Source organism: Anomalospiza imberbis, chromosome 6 (assembly GCF_031753505.1).
Source record: "Anomalospiza imberbis isolate Cuckoo-Finch-1a 21T00152 chromosome 6, ASM3175350v1, whole genome shotgun sequence".
Taxonomy (NCBI): Eukaryota; Metazoa; Chordata; class Aves; order Passeriformes; family Viduidae; genus Anomalospiza; species Anomalospiza imberbis.
In genome coordinates, this window is record NC_089686.1 from 14862086 (window position 1) to 14878451 (window position 16366).

Genomic DNA, 16366 nt, shown 5'->3' on the forward strand with positions numbered 1-16366 from the left:
CTGCTAATATTTTTTGTTAACAAACCTCCTGTTTCTCTTTACAGATATCCTAACTTGGACTTTGGATGGAAAAAGTCTATTGACAGCAAGTCCTTCATCTCTCTTCCTAACTCCTCTGTAGTAGAGAATGAAAATTACTGTAAGCACAGCACAATTGTAGTCCCTGAAAATGCTGCACATCAAGGTGCTAATAGAACCTCTTCTGCAGAAAACCATGACCAAATGTCTGTGAGTTACAGAACATTGCTCAATGAGTCACCCAGTAAAATCCAAATTGATGTCTCGGTAGAACTTGCAGCAATTAATGGTGTTTCTTATAACAAAAATCTTGCCAATGGCAATTGTGATTTAGTTAACAGAGACTTTTGCCAAGGAAATCAGCTGAATTACTGCAGGCAGGACATACCTGTACAACCAACTACCTCATATCCCATTCAGAATTTATACAACAGTGAGAACCAGCCCAAGCCCAGCAATGAATGTACTCTACCGAGTAATAAATACCTTGATGGAAATGCTAACAGATCTACCTCAGATGGATGCCCCATAATGGCAGTGACCACCAGTACTTCAAAAGCTATTAATCTTTCAAAAGACAGAGCAGATTCTGAAACAAGCCCTTGCAGTGGGTACTCCTCAAAAACTCTCGGTCCTAATCCTGGTCTCATTCTTCAAGCTTTGACTCTTTCAAATGCTAGTGATGGATTTAACCTGGAGCGGCTAGAGATGCTTGGTGATTCATTTTTAAAGCATGCCATCACTACATACTTGTTTTGCACTTACCCTGATGCTCATGAGGGACGGCTGTCGTACATGAGAAGCAAAAAAGTGAGTAGAAACAATCCAGTCATACTGTGTTAAATACATGCTGTAACAAGCCATATAAATGAAATTTTTGCCAGAAGGTTGAACGGGAACAAATTGATTTAATTCCACAGCTTTGTTCATTATCCATTGAGTATCATGCATATTAGGAATAAAAATACAGGTCTGTGGGCTTAATGTTGCCATAACTGTGATTGATTGAAACTGTTTTCTGCAGTTCAGTTTGAAATCTAAACCGGCTGATTATGGATTGAATGAAACTAAAAGTTTTGGTTTGTGAGAACATTTGGTGCACTGAACTTCTAGAGCTGTTTTGAGTAGCAGCTCTTTAACAGCAGTGCTTGAATGAAGGAATGAATTAGCAGCACAGAGCCTTAGTTTGCATCTTTACTTGACCTTTCCTTTGTTTCCTCAAGAAGAGATTCCCTTTGAAATTTTTAATGTCTTACTTTAAAATGAAACAAAGAAATTTTACAGAATTTTTTTGCAACAAAACTTGTGAAAGTATTTTAGAGTAAATGTAAACAGTAAGGAGCAGAGTCTTTAGTTCTGCTGCTGCTAGAAAAATCAACCATGAAAACTTCTGTTTGTTTTTTTTTCTTCCAAATGAATGTGATAATTTCAATTAAATGCCAAGGCATTGACTGTCGACCTCTAATAAAATGAATCACTCTGAAAATGAAATGATTGTATAGTTTAATCTTGAAAAATAAGCAGGGAAAAATTGTGTATTTAACTTAGGAAAATAAGTTGCACTGTTCAAATTAAAGAAATGATTGAATATTCAAGTTCAAATTTCAAGACTTTAAAACATGCAAAGTGCATTTAAAAAGAGAAAAAAAGATCAGTGGTTGATAGTTAAAAAGGAAAAGGAAATATATTTGTATCTGAGAATGCTTTTTTTCCCCTTTCCCTTTAAAATACTTATAATCATTTTAGAAGCTATCAAAATAGCATCTGGATTATGACTTAATAAGTGTTATATGGAACTGTTTTAGCACTTTCTGCTGCCAAGGTTTAGGTCAATCTACCTATAAATAAGAATTTTTCATTCCAAATGTGGTCTGAATGATGATTATTTATACTGGTAATAAATGACACTTGTACAGGTTCTATTTACTATTATTTTAAAAGTAGCAATTAGTTTGTTTTGTGACGAGAATGTAATATATTACATTACTTTAACTGAAATAGTCACACCTAATATTCTTGGCCTCAAAAAAAAAAAGACATGTATCTTGCTTTCAGTTGGTTCTACTGTATTATGAAAGCTGAACTCCCTTTTGAGAGTTAGAGAAAATGCATAATAATATAAGATTCAGCTTGACACATAACATTTTTTTACTCCTTTTGCCTTTTAGCCTATTTATGTAAATATATGTCCAAAGGTTTATCAGAATGTTCTTTTTAAAGGTCAGCAACTGTAACTTGTATCGTCTTGGAAAAAAGAAGGGACTGCCAAGTCGCATGGTGGTGTCGATTTTTGATCCCCCGGTCAATTGGCTTCCTCCTGGTTACATAGTAAATCAGGACAAGAGCAACACTGACAAGTGGGAGAAAGATGAAATGGTAAGAATTTATTTAACTATGTTGATGAGTAATTATTTGTGTGTCTATATTCTTTCACCCCTACCTCATCCCACCAACCCCAATTATTTTACTGTTTTCAGCAAAGAAAAGATAAATCTGTATATTTCTTTTCTTTCTAAAATTTCTCAGTAAGAAAATGAGAGGAAAACTGATTCTAACCAGAATCTGAAGTAAGGAAATTTATTGCACGTCATCCAGTATTGAGCATAGATATTAACAGAGAAGCAGAGAATAAAAGCTTTTCTGCTGATATTTAGCCTGCTCCTAGGAGTTTTTCAGAAGTTTCTGTTGAAAATTTTAAATGGTATTATCATCACTACTTTAGCTGTAATATGTTCAGGAAAAACACTGCTTTTTAATGAGTTCACCTTTATAGAATATATGAAAAAGAGTTGCTGTTTTTCATAGTGCTGAGGCAGATTGAAGAGTAGAACTGTCTTGAGATAATGTTCAATATTGATGGCTGGTGGTGACACTATGGGTGTGACTGAGAGCTGCTTCTCATGTCAAATACAATGCTGGCTTAAGCTCTCTCACTGTCCAACATCCTCACTGTCTTATCAAACGCTTCACAATGACAAATCTTAATGAGGAAAGGTTCATACTATTTTCTGACATTCCAGGAGTAGAAGGACATACTCAGAAATACCAGCAATCACAGCAGTCAGTAACATGACCTTGAAGTGTTTCAGACTGGTTTGGAGTTCAGGGGAAGGAGGTGGAAGGACATCTTTTTTCCCCATTCTGAAGACCACTCAGACTGTAGAACCACCAGAGGGCACATGAGAGTACTGTGAGGTGGATGTACTGTGCAAATAAATGTTTATTGCAGAATAAAACAACCTGATTATTGTGGTTCTGTACTGTGCCAAGATTTCATTTCAGAGAGACTTCCTGCTGTACCTTTCTGGCAAATGAGATAGTACGTTTAGGACTGGAGCTAATTGTTGGTTTTTAAAAGGTTTCAGTTTTCCACACATTTCAGTGTTTGCTTCCTGTGTGATAGTAACTGTTTAATTGTAAATAAAATATAGGGTTTCAGACAAAAATGCAGAGAGTGATGCAGTTAAATAGTGGGGGTGGGGAGGGTTGTGCCAAGTAGATATTTTGCTTTCCTGGATGTAAATTTAATTCTCCATCCATGGGCTGATGGTCTATTACTGAAAATAGAGTTCTCATTATGACAAATTATTCCTAAAACATAGTAGTCAAATGTTAGTATTTATCGAGCTTTATTAAGAGGAAGAATCTTTCTTCATTCATTTTATCAAATGGCTGATTTCCAAAAGAGCATTAAAAAATAACTAAATGTGTATTTTGAGTCACTTTTTAATTGGCAATAACTTCCTGAAACTTAGTCAGGTATTACTGAGGAAAAAATCATTATTTTGGGGTTCATTGTTGGGTTTTTTTAATGTTAATGACTAAATAATTAATGATCAGAATTGCTTTCTGTTTCCTTTAGCCACTGCTAATCCTTATCCCTTAGAATTTTTTTCTAACGTACAAGAAGTAATGTACAGACAATGTTAGGATAGTTCATGTCCTGCTACTTAAAATTTAATTTTAAGAAACCTGTGAACAAAAACACAGTAAAAATTTATAATTTGTTCCATCTTTGTAAAAACAGATCCCAGAATCTGTTTTGGAGCATCCATATCGACTTGTCTCATTCAGAGACTTTTTTTATTTCAATAGTAAATGTGACAGGTGGTGTGTAGCAAGAAAAAAGCAGCACTTGTCCTTGTTGGGACTGGTTAAGTTAATCTTATTTGAAGTTTTATATTACTACAAGTATCTAAAATAACTATCTCAAATCCAGTTTTGATATCTCTTTCTGATCAATTTAAGTTACAGAAGTCCCTGCTGTGTGTGTGTAAGATAGGGAATTACAGCAGCAGGAATTCTTTCAGCAGAATGTCTAAACTAAGAACTTCTATAGCTTCTTTTTTTTTCCTGTAATTACTAAACTTGAATAAGCCTGGTCCGTCCCAACGAGGCACACTGAGATTTGTTTGATCCTTAGGCAGTTTTAAGAGCTGCCCAGTGCCCCTTGCAGCTGCCACCCATCTGCACCTCTGGATGGGTGTGCATTTTGCCCAAAGGGAAGCATCCTCTCCATGGTAGCATCTGGTTCACAGATTTGCAAATTAGTAACTGAACCCTTCAATACAACATCCACAGGTTCAGGGCAGATAAATTCACTTGATTCAAAATGTTGTTGTTTCACTTGATTCAAAATGTTGTTGGCTTTCAGGACCCAGTCCAGGAAAGTGCTTTGAATGTGATCTTGCTCCTGTCAAATTCAGTGGCAGAATTCCTGCTGACATCAGTGTTGAGCCTGTTAATAGTCCTTTGATGTTAGGAAGACTACCAGTGCATTTAACTAATATGTTTAAGTACTTTCCTGGATAGGGGCCATGGCAAATTGCAAAGAATTGGATAGTTTGGGAATATTTGTGTTCAATTTTTAATTTATGTCAATCCATACCATTATGAGGAGGGAAAAGACATAGGAAAAGACATAAGATGTCATTAATTTTGCTGTTGTGGGTGTATATGTAAGTATTAGAAAATTGATGACAATTTTGCCTTCTCTTTTATTAGTTAGGGCTAGTAGTACAGCCTGTTTAAAAAAAAAACCTGAAAAAAAAACCCACTAAATGCATTTTCCGTGTAGAAAAAAATGTTCAAAATTGCATTCATTCAACATTTGTACTAGCCTTACTTAGCAGCTTGAGAGAAGGATGCACTCAGAACTTTCTTATACTTCCTAAAGTTTGTTAATTTAGAATTTTCTGTTGTTTACTTTGGTGTGCAAGTGTAAAATGTTTAGTGGATATAAAGTTCATTGTGTGTGCCTCACATTCAAATACAAGCACAGGTTCCTACAAAATTAGCAATAAGGAGTTTGTGTTGCAGGACAATTATTCCAGTCCTTATGGAAGTTGAGGTTGTATTACACATCTGATCAGACAATGTATTTAGGAACATAAACAATTCAGTATTGTTATTAGGAGATACTTCTCAAATCCTGCTTTTCTGATCTTTCTGCAGTAAAAGTGTCTTGTTTCCCTTTTTTTTTTTTTTTTGTGTTTCATAGACAAAGGAAAACATGTTGGCTAATGGTAAACTTGATGATTATAATGATGATGAAGAGAATGAAGACCTAATGTGGAGGTTGCCCAAGGAAGAAACAGACTTTGAAGATGATTTTCTGGAGTATGATCAGGAGCATATCAAATTCATTGATAACATGTTAATGGGATCAGGGGCTTTTGTGAAGAAAATTTCACTCTCACACTTTTCAACCACTGATTCAAACTATGAATGGAAAGCACCCAAAAAGTCATCCATGGGTAATGTTCAGTGTTCATCAGATTTTGATGATTTTGACTATAGCTCTTGGGATGCTATGTGCTATCTGGATCCTAGCAAGGCTGTTGAAGAGGATGATTTTGTAGTGGGCTTCTGGAATCCATCAGAAGAAAACTGTGGTGTTGATGCAGGAAAGCAGTCGATCTCCTATGACTTGCATACAGAGCAGTGTATTGCTGACAAGAGCATTGCAGACTGTGTGGAAGCCCTGTTGGGCTGCTATCTGACCAGCTGTGGTGAAAGAGCTGCTCAGCTTTTCCTGTGTTCATTGGGGCTGAAGGTGCTCCCTGTAATTAAAAAGACTGATTGGGAAGGCACTCTGTGTGCTACCAGAGAGAACTGTAACAGTGAGCAGAAAAACCTTTCACCAAATTCTGTTGCTGCTTCTGTAGTTAATTCAGAGCCTTCTCTGTGTAAAGACCTGGAGTATGGCTGTTTGAAGATTCCACCAAGGTGTATGTTTGATCACCCAGATGCTGAAAAAACCCTAAATCACCTTATTTCTGGTTTTGAAAACTTCGAGAAGAAAATAAATTACAGTTTTAAGAACAAGGCTTATCTTCTTCAGGCATTTACTCATGCCTCTTACCATTATAATACCATTACTGGTAAGTTGTTTTCAAAAAGCTCTATAGTTTTTTCTCCATATTGCAAAAGCAAGATAAGTAGTATCTTGTGTATGTCCATGTATAGACTTTTTTTAGACATCACATGTTACAATAGTCTTGGAATAGAGTATCTTAAAAATAGTATTTTACTTACTGTTTAGAGGGGGATACTTGTTCTGTTTGTATCTCAGTGATTATTCCTATTTTGACTTTATGCAGATAAAGTATGTTTACTGAGGCCTAACCAAGTTTTGAGAAACAGCATCAGTGATAAATGCTCTATCACTAGCTGTGTATGAATGACATTAGATCCTCATTTAATGGAAATAAGTTCTTGTAGAACTCTGGAAAATTGCCATGTACTTCAGGAAATAGCAGTCATATTTTCCAAATATATTTAGCAAATTTGTTCTGTAATTGAATCCCAAGAATGTTATACTTTGTACTTCTGAAGATGAACTGTAGACTACAGCTTTTATTAGCTGAATAATCTATAGGAGTGGAGAATGTGGAGACTTACCTTTGAAGCTGTGAATTCAAAGTCTTAATATAAGTCTGGGCATTTTATTGAGTAAATATTTAAAGTCAAAGTTTGAAGTTATTAATTAAAACAGACTAAATATTAGTTTCAGATTAGCATTTAATGTTTCTGTACATGATCTCATAAAAGATTTTACAGCAGTAGAAATTTGTATTTCTGTGATCTTTAATTGCTCTTGCTTATACTAATTGATGTAATATTTGTTTATTCTAAAACGTGCATGCATTTTCCTACAATAATATGCAATCAAAAGCAAACCATGGTAAAATTCCAACCCTATTTGTAGTGATTGGCAAATTCCTTTGCAGTCAGCAGTCTGAATTTTTCCCCACAGTGAATTGGGCCCTTATTCCAAGGAATGAGAAAGCTCTGCTTTCATTAAAGAAACAAGTAATTTTTAAATGCTACTACATTGAGAAGCAGTTCTGACAAAACACAGAAGCGCTCTTTTGGTTTTTCATTGTAGGGGATATTACCCACATATGTATTTACTTTTTACAAATATTTCACAAAACATAATGAAAGTAAATGGTTTCTTTATTTTTAGACATACATAAATATATATACACACTACCAGAAACCTTGAGGCATTAAAAAAAGTTAAAATTACATTGTTGAAACTGTAGGAAAACTTATGATTTTATTTCTGTTTACCAAGTGAGACAACTGTAAATAGCTGTTACCTGCAGCTTTTTAAGGTATAGCTGGTAGTTGAGATCTGGCAGTGTCATAGGTTCAGCTTAGTGCTAGTCAGTTTACTCTCATGGTAACTTCTTCAGTAGTTTGTCTTCTTCCTTCTCAGCCTGCCTACCTGTATTTGCATTCAAGAGGGCTTTGTGTTCTAAAAGAGGGTTCTAAAAATAGATGTTCTTAGCTCACTGTTCCCGTGGCTCCTGTCAACTGTCAAAAAAGCAAAGGCTTGACAATTTTAATTTCCAGTTTAAAAGACATATTCTAAATAGGGATCTTTGTTGAAGGTGTCCTAATGTGTGGCAAATCACACAAAAAAAACCTCAGATTTTGTGTTCCCCTGCTCTTAATACATTGATTTTTATATTAATTGGTTTTACTTTTTTAATTTTTTTTTATGTTTTAACTGTTACAGTGTTCAGATCAGCCTGCTGGCAGAATATCTTAAATTTACTTTTTGATGTTTCTCAGCACGTGAAGATCTTGAGTAAAAACATTAATTGATTATAAACACAGCTGTTTTTCTAGCCTACCAAATTGATGTTTTGTTAAAAAAAAATTGCTTTATTATTAGATATAGCTCCTGCTTGTACTGATTGCTTTTTTTTAGTATTCATTAGCAATCTCTTTAAACACAAGGATACTTCTTTTAAAAAACAGATTGTCTTCTCTGACCATTAGTTTGTAGAATTTACATGGCACCGTACCAAACTTCTTATCCAGAAAGTCTGGAAAAAATGTGTGTGTTAAACTTAATTGTGGTGTTGTACATTCTTTTATTTCCAATACTTTAAGATTGTTACCAGCGCTTAGAATTCCTGGGAGATGCAATTTTGGACTACCTCATAACCAAGCACCTTTATGAAGACCCACGGCAACACTCTCCAGGAGTTCTTACTGACCTACGATCTGCTCTAGTCAATAATACCATTTTTGCATCATTAGCTGTAAAGTATGACTACCACAAGTACTTCAAAGCTGTCTCTCCTGAACTGTTTCATGTTATTGATGACTTTGTGCAGTTTCAAATGGAAAAGAATGAAATGCAAGGAATGGATTCTGAGGTTAGTGGAAGTAGAAGAAATATATTCAGTATCTGATTTGAAGCATGTCACTGGATTTCTTAGCATTTTTGTAATGCTTTGTGCACACAGCAGCCAAACAAGCAGATCCGGTAATAAAAGGATGCAATATGCAAAGTAAAATACAGCCTTCAGAAAGTATAAAATCAATTAGAATTTACAGAAATTAGTTAATTTGAAAGCTTTTTACCTCTAGGTTTTTCTGGCACTTGATTTTAGTTGTGTTGTTAGAACAATGTGGGGCACACACTTACCTTGGTGCTTTCACCAGCTGATAGGAAGCATTACTACAACATGAAATTGTGGTGAAGAGCTGCTAAATCACGTAGTGCTGACTCAGGGTAGGGTATCCGTACAACACCATGAACAAAGCTACCTTGGCACAATGCTGGTATTATTAAATGTAGTACACTGACAAGAGATTTCTGCTTTTTTTCTTATGATTTCTACTGGAGGAGATGTTACTGCACTATACATTGAATAATAAATATGTGACTGAAATTTAGATAATATAAATTATTCTATATTAGAAGAATAAAGTCTTATCTCTTTTGTTTTCACCACAATATGAATGAAAAGGCTAGGAACTTATTTTCAGATCTTACTGTGTTGTTTTTTGCTTTGTTCAGTTTTTGCAAGTATGCAAAAAGAGACTTTCACCAAAGTTGCAACCAAATTGTGTGATAGCTGTTTCAAATAAAATCCTTGTTTCACTCTCCCTACGCCTGCTCCCTATCTTGGTCTGGCACTGAATTACTGAAACTCTTATTTCATCGTTTAATGTAAGAGTCTTTGTTTCTGCAGTTCATGCCAGCTAGACTGGTTTCCATGTGTATCTCCACGTCATCTGCTTTTCTGTTTTTTCAAATCTCACTCATGAAACATCTGTCCCTTGCCTTACAGCTCTTAGTTTCTCTCTTCTTCTGTTACTTCAGTATAAAAAGTGCTTCAGTTTACACTTGGTATGAAGTGCCCTATTCAAAACAGTTGGACTTGATTTTTAATGTCAAAATTCCTGTTTCTATTGCTGTATGCGTCAGGTCTGACTACTTGTTTGATTTATTTCAGGTAGAAATATTGGGTGGAACACGTTTATGAAGTATTATGGTCACTCTTAAGAGAACTGAATTGGATTTTAAGCCCCAAATGGAGTGAGAGTGTAGCTGCTGGGGGAGAATACTGACAGAAACTTATTTCTCTTCAGGCAGAGTAGTATAATGGTCAAAATCTTGGTGTTCAAGTTAATTTTTTTGGAGTTAGGCAAATGTACATTACATGTGTTTAAAGTATTTTAGTAAAGGATTAGATTAGCTTTAAGATAGACACTGAAAGTTTATTTTTGATTATGAGAATAGTTTATTGTCTTAAATTGGTAGCATAGAAGAAAACACTGCCTGCTGCATTAAACACCTAAATATGTCTTCTAGCTCAGTCTGGTGATCGTGTTTTTCAGTTATTAATGTCTTATTTCACTAGTGCTGGTTTCATGCTTGTCTTCAGGGGTAAATAAGGTAAGGAGAGGTACATGCAACTTTCATCTAGAGACTGGATTTAAAGAGATTTTGAAAGTCTCTTTTTGGCAGATACACGATGTGTGAACTCTTCATTTGTTATGGGTAGTTTTCTGGTATTAACTAGATGGAAGTCTGGTTCTAATTGGCAAGAACAGGCCCATGGTGAAATCCTACAGAATTATCACAGAAGGAATTCACAAAGTGTAAAAGTATCCTGTACACAATGGTGTTTGGGATTTTTTTTTTCCCCCATATTTGAAAAATGATGTAACCAGCAGCTTGGTTTCACTGGGGGATAAAACAACAGTTTTGCTGTGGAAGGTTGTCAATTAGAAACTTAAAGGAAGTATCACAGGATATAGGATGTGGGACAGCTTACATTTCTGAAGATCTTTGTTTAACTGTAAGTAAAGCAATTGTTTCTCTTTTCCCCTCCCCTTTTCTCTCCCTTCAACCCTTGTCTTTTTTTTAATTGCCAACAGCTCAGAAGATCTGAAGAAGATGAAGAAAAAGAGGAAGACATTGAAGTACCAAAGGCCATGGGGGATATATTTGAGTCCCTTGCAGGTGCCATTTATATGGATAGTGGAATGTCTTTGGAAATGGTTTGGCAAGTGTACTATCCAATGATGAGGCCACTAATAGGTACTGCCAGCTTTCAGAAAATTACTAACAATAAAGTGACATCTGCTATGAAAAGAACAAAGCTAATTTTTGTTTTTCACTTTTTTTTAATCAAATAGAAAAATTTTCTGCTAATGTGCCCCGTTCCCCAGTGCGAGAGCTGCTGGAAATGGAGCCAGAGACAGCCAAATTTAGGTAAGAATATGCTTTCTTCCTTACACACTGACAGAAAGTGTTTCTAAACTGTGCTTCATGAACTACAGAGAATTTTTACATGTCACAAAGTACTTATAATTTCTTTTGCACTAAGTAGCTAACCTAATCATCATTGTGTGCACTGTTCTTTATTTTTTTTTCTTGCATAGCTTTCTGAGAAATGTAATGATTTCTGTTTAATTTTACTGCTTTAACTTCTGTAGAAAAAAGAATGTAGGTCTCTTATTTCACATTACCTTGCCTTGGCAGTAAGTAATTCTTGTGTATATTTTTGCAGTCCTGCAGAAAGAACTTACGATGGAAAGGTCAGAGTTACAGTGGAAGTTGTAGGAAAGGGAAAGTTTAAAGGTGTTGGCAGAAGCTACAGGATTGCCAAATCTGCAGCTGCGAGAAGAGCACTACGAAGCCTCAAAGCAAATCAACCTCAGGTCCCAAACAGCTGAGACTCCTCTTAAAAATAAATGAAATGGGGGAAAAAATAACGTACAAATAAAGCAAATTTTTAAAAGTTGATGTTGAGAGGAACAAATTGGAAGACAGAATTTAAAGTTTGTTTGATAACAGAATAGATAACAAAACATTTAACATGTATAAAATTTTGGAACTAATTGTAGTTATAGTTTTTTGCGCAAACACAATCTTGTCTTCTTTCCTCACTTCTGCTTTGTTTAATCACGAGAGTGCTTTAATGATGACATTTAGCAAGTGTTCAGAATAATTGTTGTCAGGTCTTTTTGGTTTACTTTTCTTGTCAGTACAGCTTTGCTTAGTATTAGAAGGCCAGGGAGCTTATGCCTAATGCAGTTGCTAGATTTATATATATAATAATCTTGGAATTCTTCAATCTGTGCACTAGTGCCAGTCATAAAGCAGTTGATAAACTGTACTGGATGATTGGGTATAAGAAAGATTAAGTGTGCCAGTATTCTCCTTTTTATTTTCCTTTTTTTTTTTTTCTCTCCATGTCATCTTTTTACATTAAGATGGCATTCCCAATCATTATTGCACTTATTTGTTAGGGACAGATTTTAATTGAAATGGCTGGCATACTGGTAGAGTGAAACTTCGGTTTCCTTATGCCATACAGTCTTGCATAAAAAAAGGTTCTTGCCTTAAAAATAAATAAACCCTCATTAATAATCTTTAATTTCTGATCTTTTTTGGAACAAACTGTTTTACATTCCCTTCATTTTCTTATGCATTTTACAATGATACAGCTCTATATTTACAGTACAACTCATTACTATAGCTGTGACTTATTACAGGATTATAATAGAAATTATATTCATATATATGTAATTAGGTTATTTTTAACAATTCTGAGGAGGTGGTTAGTCTACAGTTTTTTTTATACCATAAACAAAATATGGTCTTTGGCTAAAATTCCAGTTTTACACAAACCTGCAAGCTAGATAGTTCCAATACTGGAAACAGCAACAAATAATTGCACAGTGCAAACTGTCACTAACAAAACAACCTTAGACATATCACACCTAAGATATGCTGCAGATTTTATAGTCAATTGGTTACGTATTTAACAAACAGAGCACCTTTACACTTAGAGATATTTCCACGTAAATTTCTTACTGTACTTTTCAGAATTGCATGCATATTTCATCTACCAAAGCTGTGCTGTTAAATAACATGAAAGTTGATGTTTGAGATATAACTGCCGTACTTTTGATACATCTGTGATTTAGGTCCTTAATTTAGAGAAACTAGCTCATTGATGTTTTGGTCTACTGGGAGCGTGGGGGGAAATCATACTTGTATTTTTTAGGCTTTGCCTATACTTCTTTAATTAGGTTTTTGTAGGCACTCTTCACTTAAATACCTCAGTTCTTTTTTTCTCTTCTTTTCCTTTTTATTTTTGCATGCATTGGGTTTTTTCTGTTTTGGTGCTATGTTTATATATTATGCTTGAAATTTTAATTTTTTGCACTGTAACTATAATACCTCTTAATTTACCTTTTAAAAAAAGCTGTGGGTCTTGTATTCCCACCAGTATCAGTAGAGGTTTGCTGCAATTTTGCCCTGTTAATTATGCTTGAAGTTTGAGAAAGCAGAGCAAGGTGTTTTAACGTTTTCCAGCACAATAGTTTGAACTTGATGCTGTGTCTTATGAATTAAATTACAAACAAATACTGTATTTCCTGCTTTTAAACCCTATTCCTTTCCTCACAAATGCACACTAAAACAAAACAAAAACTGTCAGCTCTTGCTTTCTTAACAAAAAATAAAGTAAATGCCTTAGTGACAAGGGGCAGACATTAAGCTTTTCTGAAATACAGTTTTCAAAAGTTCGTATATTTGCTATCTCAGTCACTTTTCAGTCTGTGAAAAAGGACTGTTCTTGTATTTGAAAGCTGCTTGTTATAGGAGTCAAACCAAGAATTAAAATACTAGCTTATAAAGAAGTCTAGTATTTGTTTGGTACTTCAGTCATGAAAGGAAGTATAAGAACAGCAAGTAGATTATATAGTGGCATGGAACAATAAAAACATGCAGTCTAAATTCTCAATTGTAAATTGCTTTGTGTTAGCTGTTTAAAAATGGTCACTGATTTAAGCTATAGCTTGCTCTTTATAGTAGGGCTGATTTTTCTTAGTGAAAATACATGATTACTCATGTCAACAATTCTGTGTTTCTGGCCAGACATCAATCAGCAGATTAAATCAGACCATCTAGAAAGTCTTAAGTAGTTTTAGTTGCATTATGAAAAGCTAAAATTTCAGTTATTCTTTGAATGCCTAAAATTCTTACTGATTGTTACAAGGTTATAGATTCTCAGGGGTTTCAGGTAATTGTTAGCGGTGAAGTGGTTATGGAGTGTTTGGGTGTAGACAAAATCAGCTGAACCTACTCTGTGTTTCAGAACAGTTTAATGATCACTTTGTTACTAGATAAAGCGTATGAATTGGACATCGGAAATGTGTAGTGGCTGACTATAAAGTAGTTTATGCTGCTGATGCATTTTTAAATGCGTTTTAAATGCCGTGATTTTTTCCAGTGTGACCTCATTGAAATACTTTCTATCCTTTGAGGCAGAAAATCCATATTAGTTTCCATGTTACACATCTGTGTGTTTTACCCTACAGCTGATATGATTTTGATACTGGACAGTGTACGCTATTAAAGACCTAAATCTGATGATTTGAAGGTTGGGATAGAAATCACTTGACATGCTATAAGCACAAGTGTAAGCGGACTGTTGCAGCCCATCTTCAAAAGCAACCACACAGGCTCATCATAAATGGTGTGGGGGTTAATTGGCATGAACCTTGGGGTTTTTTATCTAAGTCCTGTTATACTGTACTTTAAACAGTCCTCCTAACTATGCTGCGTTTTTATTTTTATGGCTTTTTTTTGCGCTGTTCTGTTCATGTAGCACAAATAAGCATTGCACTTGGTACCATGCTTTACCTCATTTCAAGGAAAAAATGCTTAACAGAGAGGAAAAATGTGGTTTGGCCTTGCTGCTGTTCTGATTTAATGACTTTGAAAAAGATAGTTTTTAATGCCTGCAATGTGTCATTTACTTGCACAACTTAAATAGGTCATTTGTAACGTCTGTGGCATTTTTACTGTACGTCGAAAAAATACAACAAAGATGTGCAACCACTCTTGATTGTATTTTAAAGCTATTATTTTTCTACTACATCATTTTACTGTTATGTGAAGTAATTAAAATTAGAATGACCTCTGACTGACACTCCAGTAATTATCTCTGAACAAACCAACATTTTACACATATAATGTAATTTTTGGGAGAAGACAACCCCTAGTAATTTGGTCAGCCTCAACTAAATCTGTCCAGTCTGAATATTGAGTGCTCAGTAGTGACTTCTGAAGTGTTTGTTCAGCTTGATGCTGCTAAAGTCCATACAAAAAACCAGCCTACTATTTTTAAGTCTTATTACACAGTAGTATGTTGCAACTGCCAAGTACAGAACTTGAACAAGAACCAGTTCCAGTGCTGGGGACGAATATAGTGGTGGCCCAGGAATGAGGTGCTGGATCCTCAGCTGGTGCAAATTGATGTTGTATCATTTTAGTCAATGGAACTGCACTCATTTACATATCTGAAGATCTAGTACTTGTGTGTATGTTTCAGAGTTTCATTTTTCCTCCTTGTGAGCAGATACAGAACCATCAACTGGAAAATGTGGGGGGTTTATGTTACTGCATATGGCATACTGCATATGCTACATATTCTATGCATTTATCTGTACAGAAAATGAACTCTTTGTATCCCAGTCACAGCAGCACATGCAGTCCAAAACTGACAAATAGCATTGTGGTCTGCTGTGATACTGCACTTGACTCTGACAGTATTCTGGGTTTGTTTTGGATGGGGTTCCCCATGAACACATTCTCATGGAAATCTCTGTATTTTTTATATGAATGAAGCAAGAAGCGTTTTGATTTTTGGTACTTAATTACTGACATTGATCCTTTTTCAATTGCTCTAATATTCAAGAAGTTAATCACTTTCATATTAGATTTTAAACTTTAAACACTACAGTTCATGACCATCAAATGTAATCTAAATATCAGCTGTAAATCAATATGAATTATGTTAGCAAATATCTAGAGGTCATTGTAGTATACTCCACTAGCAGTTAAAATTAACTTCTATCAAAGCTAACTACAATTCTTAAAAATAAATTTCATCCAATAAAATCCTTGGGGTTTTCCCTCTTTTATTTGAATGGCAACCACAGACTATTTTAATTGCTTTGTAGATGCACTCAGAATTTACTGCAGCAGCAAGTTGGGGAGAAAAATGTTTGTGAACAATAATTGGAAATTGCAGGCATTTTTATTGTAAATAGTGTGACTGAAAAGATGGTTAAAATCAAGTAGAAAGAATAACAAATATAATTTGATGGACAATAAAATATTTACCATCACATGCTGCAGCTGTCTTTAAGGGACATAAAATGTAATTCATTCATACTGTAATCATGCTGCAGAAGTTTGCAATCTGCACCTTATGGATCACAATTACCTTTAATAGTTTTTTGTAATAATTGTAGCTGAGTATATCTCCAATAAAGTTATGGTCTGTTCACCTTGTATTGTCGTTTTGCTTTTTTAAAATTTCTGATAATATCTCCATAAATCTTCTAGAGTTTACAAAAAATTGCTGTTCAGTCTAAATCTAAAAAAAAAAAAAGTTAAAACATTTGTGAAAACAATATTTCTTCACCTTGTTTAAAGACAAGTCTGCTTGTCTCCTTCCTCTGATGAATGAACTGTCTTCAGAGCTATGTGAAGACTCTTAAGGGACACTCA

General features: G+C 34.8%; 1 protein-coding gene across 1 annotated transcript in view; it reads left to right on the plus strand.

Annotated features, from left to right (window-relative positions):
• The window catches only part of DICER1 (dicer 1, ribonuclease III), a 60987-nt gene extending 44840 nt beyond the window's left edge, over positions 1-16147 (plus strand). The window contains exons 23-29 of the mRNA XM_068192507.1: positions 45-828; positions 2239-2394; positions 5519-6401; positions 8428-8696; positions 10711-10873; positions 10972-11047; positions 11346-16147. Coding sequence (XP_068048608.1) covers positions 45-828; positions 2239-2394; positions 5519-6401; positions 8428-8696; positions 10711-10873; positions 10972-11047; positions 11346-11511 — 2497 coding nt within the window. The 3' untranslated portion in view covers positions 11512-16147. The remainder of the gene's footprint in view (positions 1-44; positions 829-2238; positions 2395-5518; positions 6402-8427; positions 8697-10710; positions 10874-10971; positions 11048-11345) is intronic.
• Positions 16148-16366: the final 219 nt, after the last annotated feature.